The sequence below is a fragment of the Procambarus clarkii genome, chromosome 3, assembly GCF_040958095.1.
Source record: "Procambarus clarkii isolate CNS0578487 chromosome 3, FALCON_Pclarkii_2.0, whole genome shotgun sequence".
Classification (NCBI taxonomy): domain Eukaryota; kingdom Metazoa; phylum Arthropoda; class Malacostraca; order Decapoda; family Cambaridae; genus Procambarus; species Procambarus clarkii.
This window is the reverse complement of record NC_091152.1, coordinates 11,654,947-11,675,778: the sequence shown is the minus strand read 5'-3', so window position 1 is coordinate 11,675,778 and position 20,832 is coordinate 11,654,947. Positions and strand designations below refer to the sequence as shown.

The 20,832-nt window shown below is 44.4% G+C and overlaps 1 protein-coding gene across 2 annotated transcripts in view; it reads right to left on the bottom strand.

Moving 5' to 3' along the window:
• LOC123760948 (uncharacterized) overlaps positions 1-20,832 on the bottom strand; it is a 709,495-nt gene that overhangs the window by 70,500 nt on the left and 618,163 nt on the right. For both annotated transcript variants that reach the window (XM_069329132.1, XM_069329138.1), the window contains exon 11: positions 7,297-7,368. In XM_069329132.1, the coding sequence (XP_069185233.1) occupies positions 7,297-7,368 (72 nt within the window). The remainder of the gene's footprint in view (positions 1-7,296; positions 7,369-20,832) is intronic.

Here is a 20,832-nt window from a genome sequence, read left to right as displayed (position 1 = left end):
ATAAACCTAAAAGATTTTCCAGGTTACCATTTGTATATATTTTGGAAATTAACTAAAAGAATATGAACTACATTTAAATTGTGATACTTTTTGTTCTAAAATGCTTTATGACATATCCAAGTTTTCCAATGCTCACAATTGCTTTATCAATAAATATTCATTCTTTACTACCACACAAAAATTGCAATTAACCACTGAACTGCGCCAACTTCTTTTTTTTGATACCCTTCAAAATGTGCGCACACGGTTGGTTGTGTACAAGATCTTGGAGACATTCATGTATCAACATGTCAAGCAGGCCACAAGAATGAGGGAAGGGGATGGTCCGTCAATACTGGATCTAATATTCACCAGGAAAGAAGAAGAGGTATTTGACATCCAGTACCTTTCTCCTTTGGGAAAGAGTGATCACGTCCTCTTGGACATTAAATATGCTTTGCGATATAATCTAGTAGAGAATGGGGACATTGAAACAGTTGTTAAACTCAATTTCAAGAGAGAACACTGTGAGAAACTTAGAAAATTTTCATTGGTATAATTCGACAGACTTGCTAGGTAAGGAAATAAATGAGATGTATGCCATATTTTGCCAAATATACAATGAAGGCACACAAACATTCATACGTATGGCAAGTTTTGTGAAATATATGATAAAGGCACAAAAAAATTTATACCAAAACAGAGATGCAGAACTAGGAAACAGGATTTGTTCAATAGAAATTGCGAGAGGGCTAGAGACCGAAAGACACAAAAATGGAATCAATACAGGAAGAGGCCGAACCCCCAAACATACCAGCGATACAAAGATGCGAGAAACAACTACACGGCAGTGAGGAGAGAGGCAGAAAGAAATTTTGAAAAAGGGATTGCGGACAAATGTAAAACAGAACCAGGTCTATTCTATAAATTCATAAACAACAAATTGCAGGTAAAGGATAATATTCAGAGGTTGAAAATGGGAAATAGATTCACGGAAGATGAAAAGGAAATGTGTGAAACACTAAACGAAAAGTTCCAAAGTGTGTTTGTACAAAATGAAATCTTTAGGGAACCAGATACAAAAAGAATTCCAGAGAACAACATAGAACACATAGAGGTGTCTAGAGACGAAGTGGAAAAAATGCTCAAGGAGCTCGGTAAGAACAAAGCAGCTGGCCCAGATGGCGTTTCATCATGGGTTCTGAGAGAATGTGCATCTGAGCTCAGCATTCCACTTCACCTGATCTTTCAGGCATCCCTGTGTACAGGAATCATAGCAGACGGGTGGAAACAGGCTAACATAGTTCCAATCTACAAAAGTGGCAGCAGGGAAGACCCCCTCAATTATAGACCTGTATCATTGACAAGTGTAATAGTGAAAGTATTGGAAAAACTAATCAAAACTAAATGGGTAGAACACCTAGAGAGAAATGATATAATATCAGACAGACAGTATGGTTTTCGATCTGGAAGATCCTGTGTATCGAATTTACTCAGTTTCTATGATCGAGCCACAGAGATATTACAGGAAAGAGATGGTTGGGTTGACTGCATCTATCTGGACCTAAAAAAGGCTTTCGACAGAGTTCCACATAAGAGGTTGTTCTGGAAACTGGAAAATATTGGAGGGGTGACAGGTAAGCTTCTATCATGGATGAAAAATTTTCTGACTGATAGAAAAATGAGGGCAGTAATCAGAGGCAATGTATCGGAATGGAGAAATGTCACAAGTGGAGTACCACAGGGTTCAGTTCTTGCACCAGTGATGTTTATTGTGTACATAAATGATCTACCAGTTGGTATACAGAATTATATGAACATGTTTGCTGATGATGCTAAGATAATAGGAAGGATAAGAAATTTAGATGACTGTCATGCCCTTCAAGAAGACCTGGCCAAAATAAGTATATGGAGCACCACTTGGCAAATGGAATTTAATGTTAATAAATGTCATGTTATGGAATGTGGAATAGGAGAACATAGACCCCACACAACCTATATATTATGTGAGAAATCTTTAAAGAATTCTGATAAAGAAAGAGATCTAGGAGTGGTTCTAGATAGAAAACTATCACCTGAGGACCACATAAAGAATATTGTGCAAAGAGCCTATGCTATGCTTTCTAACTTCAGAATTGCATTTAAATACATGGATGGCGATATACTAAAGAAATTGTTCATGACTTTTGTTAGGCCAAAGCTAGAATATGCAGCTGTTGTGTGGTGCCCATATCTTAAGCAGCACATCAACAAACTGGAAAAGGTGCAAAGACATGCTACTAAGTGGCTCCCAGAACTGAAGGGCAAGAGCTACGAGGAGAGGTTAGAAGCATTAAATATGCCAAAACTAGAAGACAGAAGAAAAAGAGGTGATATGATCACTACATACAAAATAGTAACAGGAATTGATAAAATCGACAGAGAAGACTTCCTGAGACCTGGAATTTCAAGAACAAGAGGTCATAGATTTAAACTAGCTAAACACAGATGCCGAAGAAATATAAGAAAATTCACCTTCGCAAATAGAGTGGTAGACGGTTGGAACAAGTTAAGTGAGAAGGTGGTGGAGGCCAAGACCGTCAGTAGTTTCAAAGCGTTATATGACAAAGAGTGCTGGGAAGACGGGACACCACGAGCGTAGCTCTCATCCTGTAACTACACTTAGGTAATTACACTTAGGTAATTACCAAAACAGAGATGCAGACCGAAGAAATAGGATTGGTTCAACAGAAATTGCGAGAGGGCCAGAGATCAAAAGACACAGGCATGGAATCATTATAGGAAGAGGCCAAATCCCCAAACATACCAGCGATACAGAGATGCGAGAAACAACTGCACGTCAGTAAGGAGAGAGGCAGAGAGAAACTTTGAGAACGGTATAGCAGGCAAATGTAAATCAGATCCAGGCCTTTTCTATAAATTCATTAAAAGCAAGCTGCAGGTAAAGGATAATATTCAGAGGTTGAAAATGGGGGACAGATACTGTATACAGAAAATGAAAAGGAAATATGTGAAACATTAAACAAAAAGTTCCAAAGTGCGTTTGTACAAAATGAGATCTTCAGGGAACCAGACACAATAAGAATTCCAAAGAACAACAGAGCACAAAGAGGTGGCAAGAGACGAAGTGAAACAAATGCTCTTGGAGCTAAGTAAGAACAAAGCAGTTGGCCCAGATGGAGTTTCACCATGGGTTCTGAGAGAATGTGCAGTTGAGCTCAGCATACCACTTCAGCTGATTTTTCAGACATCCCTGTGTACATGAGTCGTAGCAGATGTGTGGAAACAGGCTAACAGTTCCAATCTACAAAAGTGGCAGCAGGGAAGACTCCCTCAATTATAGACCTGTATCATTGACAAGTGTAATAGTCAAAAATTGGAAAAATAATAAAAACTAAATGTGTAGAACACCTGGAGAGAAATAATATAATATCTGACAGACAGTATGGTTTTCGATCTGGAAGATCCTGTGTATCAAATTTACTCAGTTTTTATGATAGAGCCACAGAGATTTTACAGGAAAGAGATGGTTGGGTTGACTGCATCTATCTGGACCTAAAAAAGGCTTTTGACAGAGTTCCACATAAGAAGTTCCACATAAAATGGGCAAAAAACCATCAATTCGAGTGTTTAGTCATGCTCTGCTGTCACAATTACTCATCAAATATTGCCAGGAAGATAGCGTAAGGACAGTTTATCATGCCCCAACAGGAGCACATTTAGTTTCCAGCAGACTGGCCTCTGCAATTCACAAGCTTGCCTACCTACAACCTACAGGAACTAAGGCCAAAGGCATACGTGAGTGCATTGTTTGCAAGAACTCAGAATGAAAACCAAGGAAGTGAAAATCTGTGTGTACCATATGCATCGAGTGCAAAGTCCCGCTGTGTCTCATGGACTGCTTCTTTGAATATCACTCACTTGCTAATTACTAAGAGTGTAATACAGTGTGTTACTTTGTAAATAGTGTGTGAAACTGTATATAATGTATTATTAGTGAATGTAGAACAAGTAATATTGGAACAATAAACATTTATCGAGGACACATTAGTGACACATGTATCACAGTTCTATGGAACATTATGGATGTTATGCTTTATAAATATTGTCAGGACACATATATACATCTGATACGATAGAAAAAAAAACATTAGAAAGCATTGAAAATACATAGAAATAATATTTGTAAATATAATTGTGGCAATTGGTGGGTCATGAATGGCCCGAGTGACTGTGTCTGGGAGCTTCACGCACGGGCAACCAGCCCTTGATGACGTCACAGCACACCTTGTCCACGCCCTCACAGCCAAAGTAAGTGGAATTTGATATTTATTTTTTTATACGTAATTACCTAAGTGTAATTACCTAAGTGTAGTTACAGGATGAGAGCTACGCTCGTGGTGTCCCGTCTTCCCAGCACTCTTTGTCATATAACGCTTTGAAACTACTGACGGTCTTGGCCTCCACCACCTTCTCACTTAACTTGTTCCAACCGTCTACCACTCTATTTGCGAAGGTGAATTTTCTTATATTTCTTCGGCATCTGTGTTTAGCTAGTTTAAATCTATGGCCTCTTGTTCTTGAAGTTCCAGGTCTCAGGAAGTCTTCCCTGTCGATTTTATCAATTCCTGTTACTATTTTGTACGTAGTGATCATATCACCTCTTTTTCTTCTGTCTTCTAGTTTTGGCATATTTAATGCTTCTAACCTCTCCTCGTAGCTCTTGCCCTTCAATTCTGGGAGCCACTTAGTAGCATGTCTTTGCACCTTTTCCAGTTTGTTGATGTGCTTCTTAAGATATGGGCACCACACAACAGCTGCATATTCTAGCTTTGGCCTAACAAAAGTCATGAACAATTTCTTTAGTATATCGCCATCCATGTATTTAAATGCAATTCTGAAGTTAGAAAGCATTGCATAGGCTCCTTGCACAATATTCTTAATGTGGTCCTCAGGTGATAGTTTTCTATCTAGAACCACTCCTAGATCTCTTTCTTTATCAGAATTCTTTAAAGATTTCTCACATAATATATAGGTTGTGTGGGGTCTATGTTCTCCTATTCCACATTCCATAACATGACATTTATTAACATTAAATTCCATTTGCCAAGTGGTGCTCCATATACTTATTTTGTCCAGGTCTTCTTGAAGGGCATGACAATCATCTAAATTTCTTATCCTTCCTATTATCTTAGCATCATCAGCAAACATGTTCATATAATTCTGTATACCAACTGGTAGATCATTTATGTACACAATAAACATCACTGGTGCAAGAACTGAACCCTGTGGTACTCCACTTGTGACATTTCTCCATTCCGATACATTGCCTCTGATTACTGCCCTCATTTTTCTATCAGTCAGAAAATTTTTCATCCATGATAGAAGCTTACCTGTCACCCCTCCAATATTTTCCAGTTTCCAGAACAACCTCTTATGTGGAACTCTGTCGAAAGCCTTTTTTAGGTCCAGATAGATGCAGTCAACCCAGCCATCTCTTTCCTGTAATATCTCTGTGGCCCGATCATAGAAACTGAGTAAATTCGATACACAGGATCTTCCTGATCGAAAACCATACTGTCTGTCTGATATTATATCATTTCTCTCCAGGTGTTCTACCCATTTAGTTTTGATTAGCTTTTCCAATACTTTCACTATTACACTTGTCAATGATACAGGTCTATAATTGAGGGGGTCTTCCCTGCTGCCACTTTTGTAGATTGGAACTATGTTAGCCTGTTTCCACACGTCTGCTACGATTCCTGTACACAGGGATGCCTGAAAGATCAGGTGAAGTGGAATGCTGAGCTCAGATGCACATTCTCTCAGAACCCATGGTGAAACGCCATCTGGGCCAGCTGCTTTGTTCCTCCCGAGCTCCTTTAGCATATTTTCCACTTCATCTCTAGACACCTCTATCCGCTCTATGTTGTTCTCTGGAATTCTTATTGTGTCTGGTTCTCTGAAGATTTCATTTTGTACAAACACACTTTGGAACTTTTCATTTAATGTTTCACACATTTCCCTTTCATTTTCCGTGAATCTGTTTCCCATTTTCAACCTCTGGATATTATCCTTTACCTGCAATTTGTTGTTTATGAATTTGTAGAATAGGCCCGGTTCTGTTTTACATTTATCTGCTATCCCTTTTTCAAAATTTCTTTCTGCCTCTCTCCTTACTGCTGTATAATTGTTTCTCGCATCTTTGTATCGCTGGTATGTTTGGGGGTTTGGCCTCTTCCTATACTGATTCCATTTTTGTGTCTTTTGGTCTCTTGCCCTCTCACAATTTCTGTCGAACCAATCCTGTTTTCTGGTCCTGCATCTCTGTTTTGGTATGAATGTTTGTGTGCCTTCCTCGTATAGTTTTAAAAATTTGGCATACATTTCATTTACTTCCCTGCCTAGCAACAATTCTGTCCAATTACACTCATTAAAAAAATTTCGAAGTTCCCCATAGTTGCCTCTCTTTAAATCGAGTTTATCAACTGTTTCAATGTCCCCATTTTCTTCTAGATGATATCTTAAAGCATATTTAATGTCTAACAGGACGTGATCACTCTTTCCCAAGGGAGGAAGGTACTGGATGTCAAAAATCTCTTCTTCTTTCCTGGTGAATACTAGATCCAGTACTGACGGTATATCTCCTTCCCTCATTCTTGTGGCTTGCTTTATGTGTTGATACAAGAATGTCTCCAGAATGAGGTTCACAAATCTGCATGTCCAAAAATGTTTAGGGAAGGGAATTCATCAATTTAATAAGAAAAAATAATTTTTTGGGAACACTTGATTTCATGAGCACAGGGGAGAATTTCACAATGAACTCAGTGCATCACAGTGGTTAATCAATATTAAATCATATTTCTGAGACACAAATGCAACAAAGAAAGAGAACCTATACTCTACATGCATATTTACCATAACTATCAATCTTGTCAATTTGAAAATTATTGCTATATACATATGCTAGTGGTTTATAAGTTAGTGGAAAAGTAATGCATAGTGTTCTTTTCAAGCATGAAAACAGCAGTGTAAATTGTAGTAGAATTTAAAACCCACCAAAAGTCTGTATTATAAAGTACTATAAGGATACAATAAATTTTACAATAATACTTCTTACACTTTCATGAAATAAATATTCTGGTACTGTATATCAAAATTTACAATATAAATTATTTGCACAAATTAGTGACTAAATTATGTTTAGATAAATTTCAGGGGAATCATCTTGAGGAAATATGAATGCAAGGAAAATAATCACATACAACACTACAAATTCAACAAAATTTTAAAGTTATAATAAAGGTTAGGACATACCAGGAGTCCCGCGGACACCCTCAAATCCACGCTCACCCTTTGGACCAGGAGAGCCTGGGCGGCCAGGATCACCTGTTAAAGAACCAAACATAATCAAGATCTTTTCTTCCTAGTTTTTTACGGTGGAAATATATGTGGCAGCTATAATTTTCCCTTAACATTTAATCATACATAGTACAGTGCTGTATTTACATTTTATGTACTATATGGGGTCAGTCATCTGCCATTTTAAAAGGCAATAACCATATTATTTCTCTTATCAAAATGATGTACCTTGCCAACATCAGATCTTTAGTGGATTTTGCTGCACCCCTGCTTGTTTTGGAGCCTGAAAGAAAGCTTGAAGGGCTTAAAACTTTTTAGAACGAAGCCTTGTGGATTATTCTTGGGTGCCCTAGTACCATGAAGATACTTAATATGAGAAAGGAATTTAATATTTTGAGTATCATTGATCATGTTACTGAAATTATGTCTAACTGGTATAAACTGTTTAGGCTTGCTTATCCTAACACTTGCATAGAAGCCTTCCAGAATTTGCAGACGATGAGTCACAGTAATGTGGCTGAAGATATGACCAAACCACACACCAGAAGACAAGAAAATGAGACATTTCGGTCCGTCTGGCACCATTATCAAGTCGATTGTGATAATGGTCAAAGACGGAGCAAAACCTTTTGTCTCCTCATCTTCTGGTATCTAATTTGGTCATCATACCTTCCAGAATTTCTTTACTGAAGGTTAACATTGTTAAAAATAGATATCTAAAACTGGAACTGAACTCAGAATGTATCAGATTTACAATTTGTACCAAGAGAAACAACAACGGCACTTTCCTGCACAGTGTGAGATTACCATCTTTCCAATTTTAATCCCTACCTTTCCACCCAAGAAGCAAATTAATAATAAACCCAAGCTTTGTTTTGAGGCAATGCCTTAACCCTTAGACTGCAAAGAACATCAATAGCTGTGGTGAGTAACTGTCATGGAATTGTGCACCACCACTACTGATGTGTTGGAGAACCACACAAGATTTAAAAGTCATGCAGCTACACAGGATTCACATCAGCTTCCTAAGGTCTCTTGTAAACAGACGCCATATATAAAAAAAAAAAAATCGTGGGCAACATTCCCGGGTATGAGAGTCTCAGGACTGACTGAGCAACCATGTGGCAACATGCCGCATGAGCTAACAGCATTGCTGTTCAGCTTGTGATCACAGCATCTCCTAAAAATGTTAAAAAACCATTGTTGAATGTAATGAAATGCCATTTTCTGGGTGAGACCTGGAGGCTTTCTGGAGCTATACCAGGCTGATGTGTATATATTAGACCATGGCAACAGTCAATCGATGGAGTTCTAAGCCTACCAGGGACCAGAGCCAGAACCTGGCCCCCTCAAGAGAGTCACGAGGAGCAATGGCCTAAAGACACCCCCATGTAATTGGAAGCAGTCTTTGTCTGCCATCTACCAGGTCAAGCACCCAGAAAGGTAGGAATTACAAAACAAGCTACTGCTGGCCAAAAAATTGCAAACTGAAAGCCAAAAAAACAAACATAACTCCCCAATAAAAAACCAGGAAACAAACATGTCACCACAACCACTGCGCATTTCCCCCCTCATTCCCTGGGAGGGGGATAGGGGGGATCCCCAGACCTCCATGCCGGCAACTCTCCCCAGTTCAGAGGTCGAGTATAAAAAATGCTGACTGGAGGGAGGGAGGGATGCCGGGAAGCCTCCAGGTCTCACCTAGAAAATGGCATTTCATTACATTCAACGCTGGTTTCTGTGGAGAGCCCCTTTGGCTCCCCGTAACTACCTAACCAAAAATAAGGAAAAAGGGACTCACCCGGGAGGCAGTCGTCACTCGCTCCTCAACTCAAAGTCGAGAAAACTGGTTGCAACCTGCGAACCAAGACTATACACCCCCGAGAAGAACATTAAAAATGTAATGTGCAGCCAGAACCCTGATCAACCTCCCAAAGCCTCGTGCCCGTAGATAGGCCAGGCCACATACCAAAACAGCAGCCGAATGGCGAACTTACGAAAGGCATGGGCACGGGAATAGACCACAGGCTGGCAGGACCGAATAATCCTGCGGACAACCTGGGAGAAGAGTCAACCCAAAGTGCATCCTCCGTCACAGAGGCCATGGCGCGCAAATAACGGCGAAGAGCCACAGACACAAAACATGATGCACCCCCAGCCAAACCAACCAAACATCAACAACCCAAGGACCCCCTTGGAAAGCAGCAGACTCATTCTTCACCAGAAAGAAGGAGAAGGCTGCAAACGAACGAAACGACCACCAGGACCGAAAAAGCGGAAACCCCAGTGTGGAGGAGAGCATGAAGCTCCCAAACCTGACCCCCAGAGGCCAAAGCCAACAAGAAAAGAGCACTTAGAAAAACAGTCCTGAACCGAGGGGGCCACCACAAACTGAGGAGTAGAGAGAAAAGAGAGCTCCCGGTCCAACGACCAGGACGGCTCAGGCGGCGCATGAGAAGGTCGGAGGTGAAACATCGCCTAAGAAAGCTTGCGGAATAGAGCAGAAGTGACATCCACCCCAAATGCAAGCTGCAGCACCTCCGCCAGTGCTGCACGATATGAGGCGACAGTATTTGGCATAAGATGAGTCCTGAAACAACCAAGAGAGAAAGGACAAATCAGAAATCGAAGACAACCTACAAAGAGACAAAAATGCCGAAAGGACAGCCAGGAAATTTCATACTGCCGTCTAGACAAAACTTGCAGGTGGGACACCATCAACAAAGCCACCTGATCACCATACAAGTGGTGATACACCCACGTCAAAAAGACCAGACGCGAAGAGTGGAGGAGAAAATCGAACCAGCCACGTATCGGACTGGACTGATCTGCTGAAAGAGGCGGACCCGCAGGAAGACCCTTGGGTTTGGACAGCAAGCAAGAAGCGCCTGAAACCAAGGCTGGCCCAGCCACCAAGGAGCCAACAGGACTACTCTCCCCTGGTAAGTCTCCAATCAAGCCAGGATCCGGAGCAACAACCGGACTAGAGGGAAGAGGTACAGGTAACTCCACCTCAACCAGTCCAGCCGAAAGGCATCGACCCCGATGGCCTTGCAGTTTGGGAAGGGCGCCACATAAACTGAAAGACGCCTCGACCACGCAGATGCGAAGAGGTCCATCTCTGGGCGCCCGTACATCCAGCAGAGGCAACTGAACGAGTCGGCATTGACGGTCCATTCCATGGAATGGGGAATGAACTGAGACAGGCGGTTCGTCAGGAAGTTTGACACCCCCTGAACATGAACTGGCAGGAGAGCCAAACCCCAAGAACTCAGCAGACGAGTCACCCGAAGCGACCAGCCCCAAAGAACCAAGGACCCCATCAAACCCCGGCGGTTCAGGCAATGAACCACCGGGAAGCAGTCCGACTGGAGCCAGATTGTTGCTCCTTGAACGACCCGAATCCTCTGCAGCGAATGCCACACCGCCGCAAACTCCAGCGCCATGCTGTAAGATCGACGGAAGACCTGACCCCACCGACTCTGGCCGGCCTGGTGAGTAGTTCATCACAAAACCCCAGCCAAGAGACGAGGCATCCGTGAACACATCGAGCGAGGGCTCGGGGAGGCGCCAAGGTACTGAACCCCGAAAAACCCACAGAGGAAGCTGGCGACACAGCAGCTGACACAATGCTCCCGGGATCCGAACCCTTCGATCGCGTGAGCGGCGGAAGGGACAACCCCGAAGAAACCAGAACATCTGGCGAAACCAGAACATCTGGTGAAGCCAGATCCGACCTGATAGGTAGACCAGCGCAGCGAAGTTCAGGCTCCCGCACAGCCACTCGAACAACCGACATGTGACCCGGGTGCCCTCCAAAAATAGCCGAAGGCGGGACTGCAGCCGCAACTGCGTCGCAGGAGGGAGAGACAAGGAAGAGGTCCGAGAGTCCCACACAAGACCCAGCCAAGTCCAAACCTGAGAGGGAACCAAATGGGACTTTCTCCAGTTCATCAGGAACCCGAACTTGGCGAGCTGGGAAAGAACCATATCCGTGGCGAGCAGACACCACGGACTGGCTGAGAGCCAACACCAGTCAGTCATCGAGGTAAGCCAAAACCCGAACCCCAAACAGACGCAAACAGGTCACCACAATCCGGGTAAGGCCTATAAACACTCGAGGTACCAGATTCACGCTGAATGGAAGGCAACGAAAGCGGTAATCTTGTTGCCCCACGAAAAAACCGAGCCGGTCCCTGAACCCCGGATGAATCGGGACGTTCCAATACGCGTCCCCGGAGGTCCAGAGACCCCATCCAGGCACCCAGCGCCAAAAGCAGCCGGACCTGAGAGAGTGGTCATCCATAGGGAGGAGCAAAAGACCCAGGGATTCAGACTAGACAAGTCCAGTATGAATTGCAGATCCGCACAGTCCCGTTTCGGAACTGAAAACAGGCGGGAAAACCCACCTGAGGAAAGTTGTCGTTTCGACCACACCCAAGCGAACCCACTCCCGGATGACCTGACAGAGCACAGGAAAAGAGGCTTGCCCTGCCAGTCCTGATTCCCCCGAAGGAGGAGGAGCGACCCAACGCCACCGCAGGCCGGAGAAAACGACCCGAAATGCCCACGAATCATGGGACTAGGCGAGAGCAAACAGCGTGAGCCTCCCCCCTATCGCCCCATCAATGGGGTAACCCGCGAAATGGCCGACGACCCCTACGAGAGCCCAACCGATACTGAGAGCGATCACAGAACTGACCAGACGCCGATGGCTCCAGAGGAGATGCCGGCCCTGAATCTGGCACTACTGGCTTATGACGACCGAAGGAACCCGAGACCTGGCCCGACCCTTCTGGGCAGGACCTCCATGGCCCCATTATCCCCCCCCCCCCCCCCCCCGAACAACCTACAAGCCCAACAAAGGCCATCAACTAGATGAAGCTGCCTGCAGAAAATGCACCACCGCAGACTCTGCAAATGGCAATGGAAAAAAAGGGGGTGAAAAACTAAGAGCCAGGGCCCAAGACGATTCCAAAACTTGAACGAGCACCGCCTGTCAGCACATGAGGCGAGAAGCGTAGAACAGACACCGCCTCCCTCAGAAACGGTGCATACAACTTCACCAAAGCAGCCGGCACCCGAGCTGCTGAAGCAAGCCCACCAGACCCTGGCCTGGAACCCAGCTCCTCCACACCCAGCATGAGCCAGTCCGAAGACAGCTCCAGCAGGGAAAAGAAGCACAAGACCAAAACCAAGTGCCCACGGACGCACAATCCTCTGCCACCAGGGATGCCGAAAGAGATGGAACTTGCTCGTGAAGCCGCACCTGGCCGACATTATAAGAAAGGATGGGGGAGAACAAGCATGCCTTGAGGTGCTCCAACTCGCCCCCAGGAAAACCTGAATGACCGTAGACAACTCTTGCCATTAACCCTTAACATGCTCGGGATTTAATATCCTGTCATCCCCACAGGCGCATGTCATTTTGAAAAAAAAAAAATTATTTTTTCTTTCTAACCTGTTAATTTGTGTTCACTGATCACGGGAAAAATAATAAAAAAATCATAAGTGGCATATATTGCCCGCTATAGGGCGGGGAAGTCTGGCAAATTATAGGCGCTGACTCAGCGTGCGTCCCAGGCGGTCTGTTGCTCACAAGCTGTCAGGCCGAGTTGCCACAAAGAGATAATTACCGAATTATTTCAATGTCTCTGATTGATTTTTCATACTTTTTTTGCTGTAATATTATTCAATAGTGTGTAGTTTGATATATTTATATAATAAAATGAGTGAATCGTTGGTGTACTCAAAAATATGGTGTGCATATTGTTGATTCAATTATGTTCATCAATCAGTGAACAAATACTTTGTCGGTTATTAAACTATAAGCACAGGTTATATATAAGTATTTGCATGTTTTGTTCACTATAACGAACCACTAAGTAGCTATTATGAGTCAAAAAGTAATGAGGAGTGACCGCCGTGTACCAGCCAGCCACTCCCGCCCTCCCTCCAGTCATCTGATTCACCCTCATTCTCCTCCCACAATAATGTTTTTGCTATAATTCACTATATACAGACGTTATATATAAGTATCTACATGTTTTGTTCACCATAACTGTACATCTAAGCTTGTATGGTGAGTAAAAGCACAGAGATATGGCTACTCACACAGTCAGCTGATCGGCGGCCGCCCTCAAGGCCAGACGCACTAATATTTGTCCTCCAACAATACTGTGTGGTGTTATTACGCTATATACACACATTATATATAAATATCTACCTGTTATATTCATCATACTTGTACAAATAAACTGGTATGGTGCCCAAAGACCATCGTGGTAACCAGTAAACAACACCGTCGTCTGCACGACGCCACCGCCCTCACCAAAATGGCGGCTCCAAACCTTCTCTTGCTGTTTATACCCTCTATACGTACGTTATATATAAGTATCTACATTTGTGTTCACTATAGCGAGCCACTAAGCTGGTATGGTGAGTGCAGTCAATAAAAGGTGGCCACACACAGTCAAAAGACATCGCCACCACCCTCCCTCCCACAGCATTACACCTCCTTCCATGGCACACAGCGCTAAATATCACCACAATCCTGCTATTATCAGAACCCTGGTCAGTTTTATCACAGTCAGGGGTCTTCTGTAATAATATCATCGCTACATAATAGCATGAACAAGTATAATTTGGCATTTTTAGGCGATGCCGTGGTCACAAGCTGAACAGCAGTGCTGTTAGCTCATGCTGCGTGCGTCAGGCTTGGTTGCTCACTCAATACTGAGGCCAATAACACCCGGGAGTTTGGCCCACGATTTTTTTTTAAAATGGGGTCTGTTTACAAGAGCCCTGATGAAGGTGTGGTGAACCCCGTGTATCCGCGGGCTGTTTAAATCTTGCGTAGTACTCCAACACATCATATGACGTGATGCGCAGTTGACTGGAACAACGTCCAGCACGTCATATGACGTGATGCGCACTTTAAGCGTTAAAGTGCGCAGTCTGACAGGACGAATGCCAAGCCTCCCACGAAGAAAAAGCAGTCTGCCAGCCAGGAAGACTTCGGCACCTTGTAACACACCCAATAAGGAAAAGAGGAGTGAAACTCAAAAAGAAGAAGGTTTCAATATCGAGGCGTAATCCGGGTCTCCCAGGAGGTAAGCCGCAAGGGGCCTCCCACACCTTCCTCGGTGGGATGTGGGAAGCCAAAAACCTCCAGAAGGAGGGAACCAAATAACCCAAGGGAACTCAAAACCGAACCCGGGGAGGAGTCGAACTCATAACAAAATCGTACAGGGAGGGGAAACCCCTCCCTCTGTAACAACAAGCCCTGCACAGAGGGGTACCAAACACCCAAGCAGGGACCAGTGGAGCCTAGGCCTCCCTCAAGTCAACTCCTCCCCAGCCCTGGAATCCTCCATGTCAGGGCCCGTGGCTGAGCCGTCCTCCAAACCCTCTGCCTTTGGAGAATAAGCAGAGTCCACCGGAAAAGCAGGGATGAAGGGGGGCCCACTGGCGTGGCCCAAAAGCTCCAGCAGGAGGACCAGGCTCGAATGCTTCCACCGCCAATCCGGAAGGGGCAACCCCCGAAGCCACCCAAGTCTCACTACCAGTATAATTCAGCGGGGCAGCTGCGGGGCATCTGGAAAGGCAACCAACCTTGCATGTTGCTGCAACTTAAACCACACATGCAATGCTTAAGCTTCCTACACCCAAATATTAGTCTCAGTGGACTGGGTAAGTTGGAGTACAAGCAAAGAACACCACTCGCAGGACTCAGAGTCATAGGTGTCACCGACCCCAATAGGCAGCAAAGCGGAGGCAAACGGTGAGTGTCACCCTGAGACAGGGGGGACAGAGTAACCTTCAAACTCGCACAAGGTGAGGTGGAACTCAGAGGTCTCTTACATTAGACCACTGAGCCCCAATGGGGGTTTCCAGGGCCCTTAGGCTGACTGCTAAGGGAAGCCCAGGCGAGGTACTGCTAACCGGTTATCCCAGAGCTACCAAGCAAACAATCTAAAAGGTGAATCCCTGCGACGTGTGCAAGCACAAGGACCTAGTGGAGGGCTACCAAAAACCTACTAGTGGTCGCCACACCTGGCAGAACCCCCCCCCCCCAGGCAAAACAAAACAAAAACAAAAGAAAAACCACGCAAAAGCAGAACGTCTCCAGGTGAACAGAACCGGTCGGCTATGCGTATATGAGACAGCTGCACAGTACCTCGCGCCCCAGCCAATGATGAAACTACCTCCTACCCAAGGGCAAACAGGAGTAAGAACCTCCCCAGCTGAACCCCCAAGGGCGGGCAATCACCGAGCAGCGACAGAACCACACGGAGGTAGCTGCTCCTGAACGGCTCATGGAAGATAACCCTGAAGCCACAAAGGCAGTATTTACAAGGCACCTAGGGAAGGTAGCCCTAGGTGCATGCAGCCCCAGTACTCTTGTGTTACTCCTGGCTCACACACCACCAATACAGAGCAACTACACCACACTGCAGCACTGCGCAAAGAGTGGAGCCAGAGCGATCGACGGTTCACCATTACAACAGCCTTTGAACTGGGGAGAGTTGCCAGTGTGGAGGTCTGGGAACCCCCCCCCAGTCTGTTTGTTTTTTCGGCTTTCGGTTTGAAAATCTTTGGCCAGCAGTAGTTTATTTTGAGATTCCTACCTTTCTGGGTGCCTGACCTGGTAGATGGCAGACAAAGACTGCTTCCAATTACACCGGGGTGTCTTTAGGCTATTACCCCTCGTGCCTCTCTTGAGGGGGCTAGGTTCTGGCTTGTGGTTCCCAGTAGGCAAGAACTCCATTCACATTCGCTGATGCTATAAAGTTATACATATCCATTCAGTCTGGATATCTCTGGGGAGCCGACGGGGCTCCCCCTAGAAAAGGGGCTTTGACGGAGCAATCGCCGGAGGCAGTCTGCTCCGCCCGAGCTGTCAGGCGGGAGTTGCCACAAAGATAATATTACCTAATTATTTCAATGTCTCCGATTGATTTTTTTTTAATTTTTTTTTTGCAATAATATTAGTCAGTTGTGTGTAGTGTGAAATATTTATATAATAAAATGGTGAATCATCGCTATACTCATCAGTACAGTATTGTGATCATATTAGTGATTCAATTATTATGTTCATAAAACAATAAATAAATAGTTTTGCTGTTATTACACTATATACACAAAGGTTATATATAGGTTTCTGCATGTTTTGATCACCATAACTGTACAATTATGCTGGTATGGTTAGTTCAAACTGACAGAGGTCACCACACAACGCTGATGCTCCCTCCCTCACTGGATCAAGGCAAGACACACTAACATTCCTCCTTCAAGTATACTGTTTGTGGTGTTATTACACTATATACACACATTATATATAAGAATCTACATGTTTTGTTCACCATAACTGTACAACTTTATTATTTATTGTATTGTCACTTATTGTAATTAATTATTGAGCTCATTTTGTTTTCTTAAGTTCATACTAATTATAGGTTCACAACTAAGCTATATAAAATAATTTTTCTTTATGATTATTTTACTTTACGATTATATTTTGTCTTATTATTTTGCTATATATTAATCTTGTCATTCTACTGATTTTTGTCTTCTCTCTTAACCCTTAAAGTGCGCATCACTTCATATGAAGTGTAAATCGTTTTACCAGTCAACTGCGCTTCACTTCATATGAAGTGTATGGGTACCGCGCACGATTTGAATGGCCCGCGGTGTAGCTGGGGGTCCCATACGCTGCCCAGGGGCTCTAGTAAACAGCGGCCATTTTGAAAAAAAATCCAGCTCACGCTCCGATGGCATGGGAGGCCTCAGTTTAGTGAGAGTCACCATGGCGAGCGCACGGTCAAACGCCTCACGAGCACGCATCACTCAGTCCCTCACCCCAGAGCAAATAGCCCACGAATTATTCTCTGAAGGTGAAGAAAGTGTGTTTGACGATTCAGACAATGATGAGGATTATACACAGTTGTCGGGAGATAGTAGCAGCAGCAGTGAAAGTGAAAATGACCGCCATGCCATGGCGAGGCCTATACGCTCTCCCATGCCTCCTCGCCCATTTTCTACCCCAATTCTACCACGACCTCACAGTTCCTGTGGATATTTTCTGTTTGAGGGTGACGAGTCAGAGGGAGGTGACTCCTTTTCTGGGTTTAGTGACTCAGATCAAAGTTTTATTGAGCCTGTGGCTGGTACCAGTGGTGTAACTGGGCGAGAAATTGTCGCGTCAGCAGCATCTCGCCCAGCCAAGCGCCACCGCATGGCACCACATGAGGGACCAAGACCCTCGTGTTCACGTGCATCCACCTCACGTGCATCCACCTCACGTGCATCCACCTCACGTGCATCCACCTCACGTGCATCCACCTCACGTGCATCCACCTCAAGTGCATCCACCTCACGTGCATCCACCTCACGTGCACCCACCTCACGTGCACCCACCTCACGTGCACGTAGCCGCCGTGCTTCTCGCAGACGGTATTCAGCTCCTGGTCGCCGGTATGCATCGCTTCCTCGCCGTCTTTCCTCTGCATCTCGCAGGACGCCTGGTGTACTTGAGTGGAGTGATGGTGACGATTTTATTCCTAATATTCCTCACTTTGACGATAAAGATGTAGGGATTACAAACCTTTTCCCTAATCAAGGTGAGGACATGGCTGAGATGGAATATTTTACAGCATTCTATGATGAACCACTCATGGAATACATTGTACACCAAACGAACCTGCATGCTGCTTACCTGATTGAGAGGGAAATCACAGAATTTTCACGACTGCAGCGTTGGAAAAATACCACAGTGGCGGAAATGTATGTGTTTTTGGCACTCTGTTTGTTGATGAAGCACTGTCACAAACATGCAATAAATGACTATTGGAGCAAGGACAAGACAATACCAACACCTTTATTCGGGAAATATATGTCACGAGACAGGTTTCAGATACTCCTCAGGTGTCTACATTTTGGAAGTGTTCAGGACCGAACACCTGATGATAGACTGTGGCGAGTGAGGCACTACATGAACGATGTTATTGGAAAATTCAGAGATTTTTACGTACCAGCACAGAAGCTGGTGGTTGATGAATCTCTCATACTTTTCAAGGGACGTGTTCCATTCAAACAGTACATTCCCTCAAAACGAAACCGATTTGGCCTGAAATTTTTTGTTCTTTGTGATTGTGAGACAGGATACGTGTTACACATGATTCTGTACTCGGCTAGTGATGTAGACATTCCCGGTAACGACGAACATGGATTCTCGGGGAGTGTAGTGAAGACCATCATGGCTCCGTGGATGAACAAGGGACACATTTTATACACAGATAATTACTATACAAGTCCCTTGCTAGCTCGGTTCTTGCTAGAAAATAGAACCGGATTGGTTGGTACAGTAAAGCCACAACGAAGGGAAATGCCTGTGTTTGACAACGACATTGCAGTTGGTGAGTGTCAGAGAAGGAAAAGTGATAACATTCTGTCAGTTCGGTGGAAAGACAAAAGAGAGGTGAACTTGTTGACAACAATTCATGATGGAACAATGGTGAACAGTGGGAAAGTGAACCATAAAACAAATGCACCACTATATAAGCCAGACTGTGTTTTAGACTATAATATCAACATGCGGTTGATTGATAAATCAGACATGATGATTGGTACTGCAGAGTGTGTGCGGAAGACATGTAGGTGGACGAAAAAAGTGTTCTTCCATCTTGTGGACATGAGCATGCTGAACTGTTTCAACATGTACCTTGTGAGAACTGGACGTAAGCCCACTTTCCGTGACTTTGTATTTGATGCTGCAATACAGTTATTAGGAAAGTTTGCAAAAGATGTCCCAGGTATTCAGCGGCCCATCATAAACCCACTGTTGCAGCATGCTGGTACTCCACGCCTCGCTCACACTGAAGGCTTCCTAGCACACAAACTTAAGTATTTGCCACCTGGTGTGAAGCGTGCAATAGCCCAACGTGATTGCTTGGTGTGTAAAACAACGACACGTAGAGACAAGAAACGGAAGCTTGTGCAAACATGGTATGAAACGTGTGGTATCCCATTATGTGCTGTCGACTGCTTCAATGACTACCACAGTCTAGAAATCTTCTAAGTGTGCTTCAAAGTGTGTATAGCGTGTGCGAGTGTGTAAATATGTAAACATATAAGCAGAACATATAATATAATAGACTGTAATGACATATTATATTGCCGTAATTGAAAACATTTGTGTGCGCCTGTGTATACTCAAATATGCAACAATTATTGATACAAAATATGTTCAAACAGTATTTGAAACACAATTAGTGAAAAGAAATTAGATAAAATGCGCTTAGACATTGTAAATAAATAGCGCGAAAATATATTTGTGGCAACTCTGGCTGTTTGAGGACCGCGCGCAACATCTCCCGGGCGTGTACTGCATGAGCGACCATGCAGATTGTGACGTCATCGCAGAGCTTCTCGGCTCTATTGCAACAAAAGTAAGTACAATAGAATTTTTTTTTTTTTTTTTCCCGTGATCAGTGAACAGAACTTAACAGATTAGCAAAAAAAAAAATTTTTTTTTTTTTCAAAATGACATGCGCCTGTGTGGATAGCAGGATATTAGACCCCGAGCATGTTAAGGGTTAACCTAACTTCTGTATCCTTCCTGGCTATCTACGGTGATCTTCACTCTACTTCTAATTGTTTTTATTTTTTGTGTACTGTGACGGTGCCCTCTCCAGTTTCTCCCATATGACAGCTGTAAGAGTCATATCAGCTTACCTGCAGGTTCTCTGAGGTACAGGGAATCTTTTGAGGTATGAAGCTTCCAGAATGGTTGCTTATTTGGGGAGGAATTTGCATTTGTAAAGTTGCAGGGAAGTGGAAAAGTCATGCCTGGGTACAACAAAATGGCGCCCTCTGGCCTGCAAATCCACCATTTTGTGTACGGCGCCCCGCCGGTCGGTGATTGGCTGGCTGAGGTCACATGACTTCATTGACCAATCAGAGCCCGCCCCTGGGTCTGTGACGTCACCGAGAGACCTGGCCTGCCGCCTGGCGCTCTAGGCGCTCAGAGACACTTGGCGCTTCGTTGAGAGCGGACGTGCGCCGATTGAGCTCTCAGAGTTCCGAGGTCTAAGAGCCTTCTTAAATGGATATACACAGCCTGATGAATGTATAGTGACTAACAAGGACTGCAGTACTTCAGGAAAGTGCAAGGAAGCCTAATCCAGCGGTGTAAGTGCACCGAGGACCGTGTGCAAATAGTCTTGGAGAAGTCGAGAGAGTTACAACGGCTGGAGGAGTGAGTGACTCGCCATCAGTGGAACTCCAAAGCATTCAGAGCTGTAGTGATGGATCATGCCCACTAGGAACTCAGGAGGGAGGAGATGCATCCTAATCCTTGAGTGTGGTCTCAGTGAAGAAGTGCTTGATGGGACGACATGTGCAGTGATGACTGGATGAGCTAACGCCCAGGAACTTCACTCAGGGAATGAGCACGGAGATGACGAAGATCTTCACAACGCCTGTGGACTC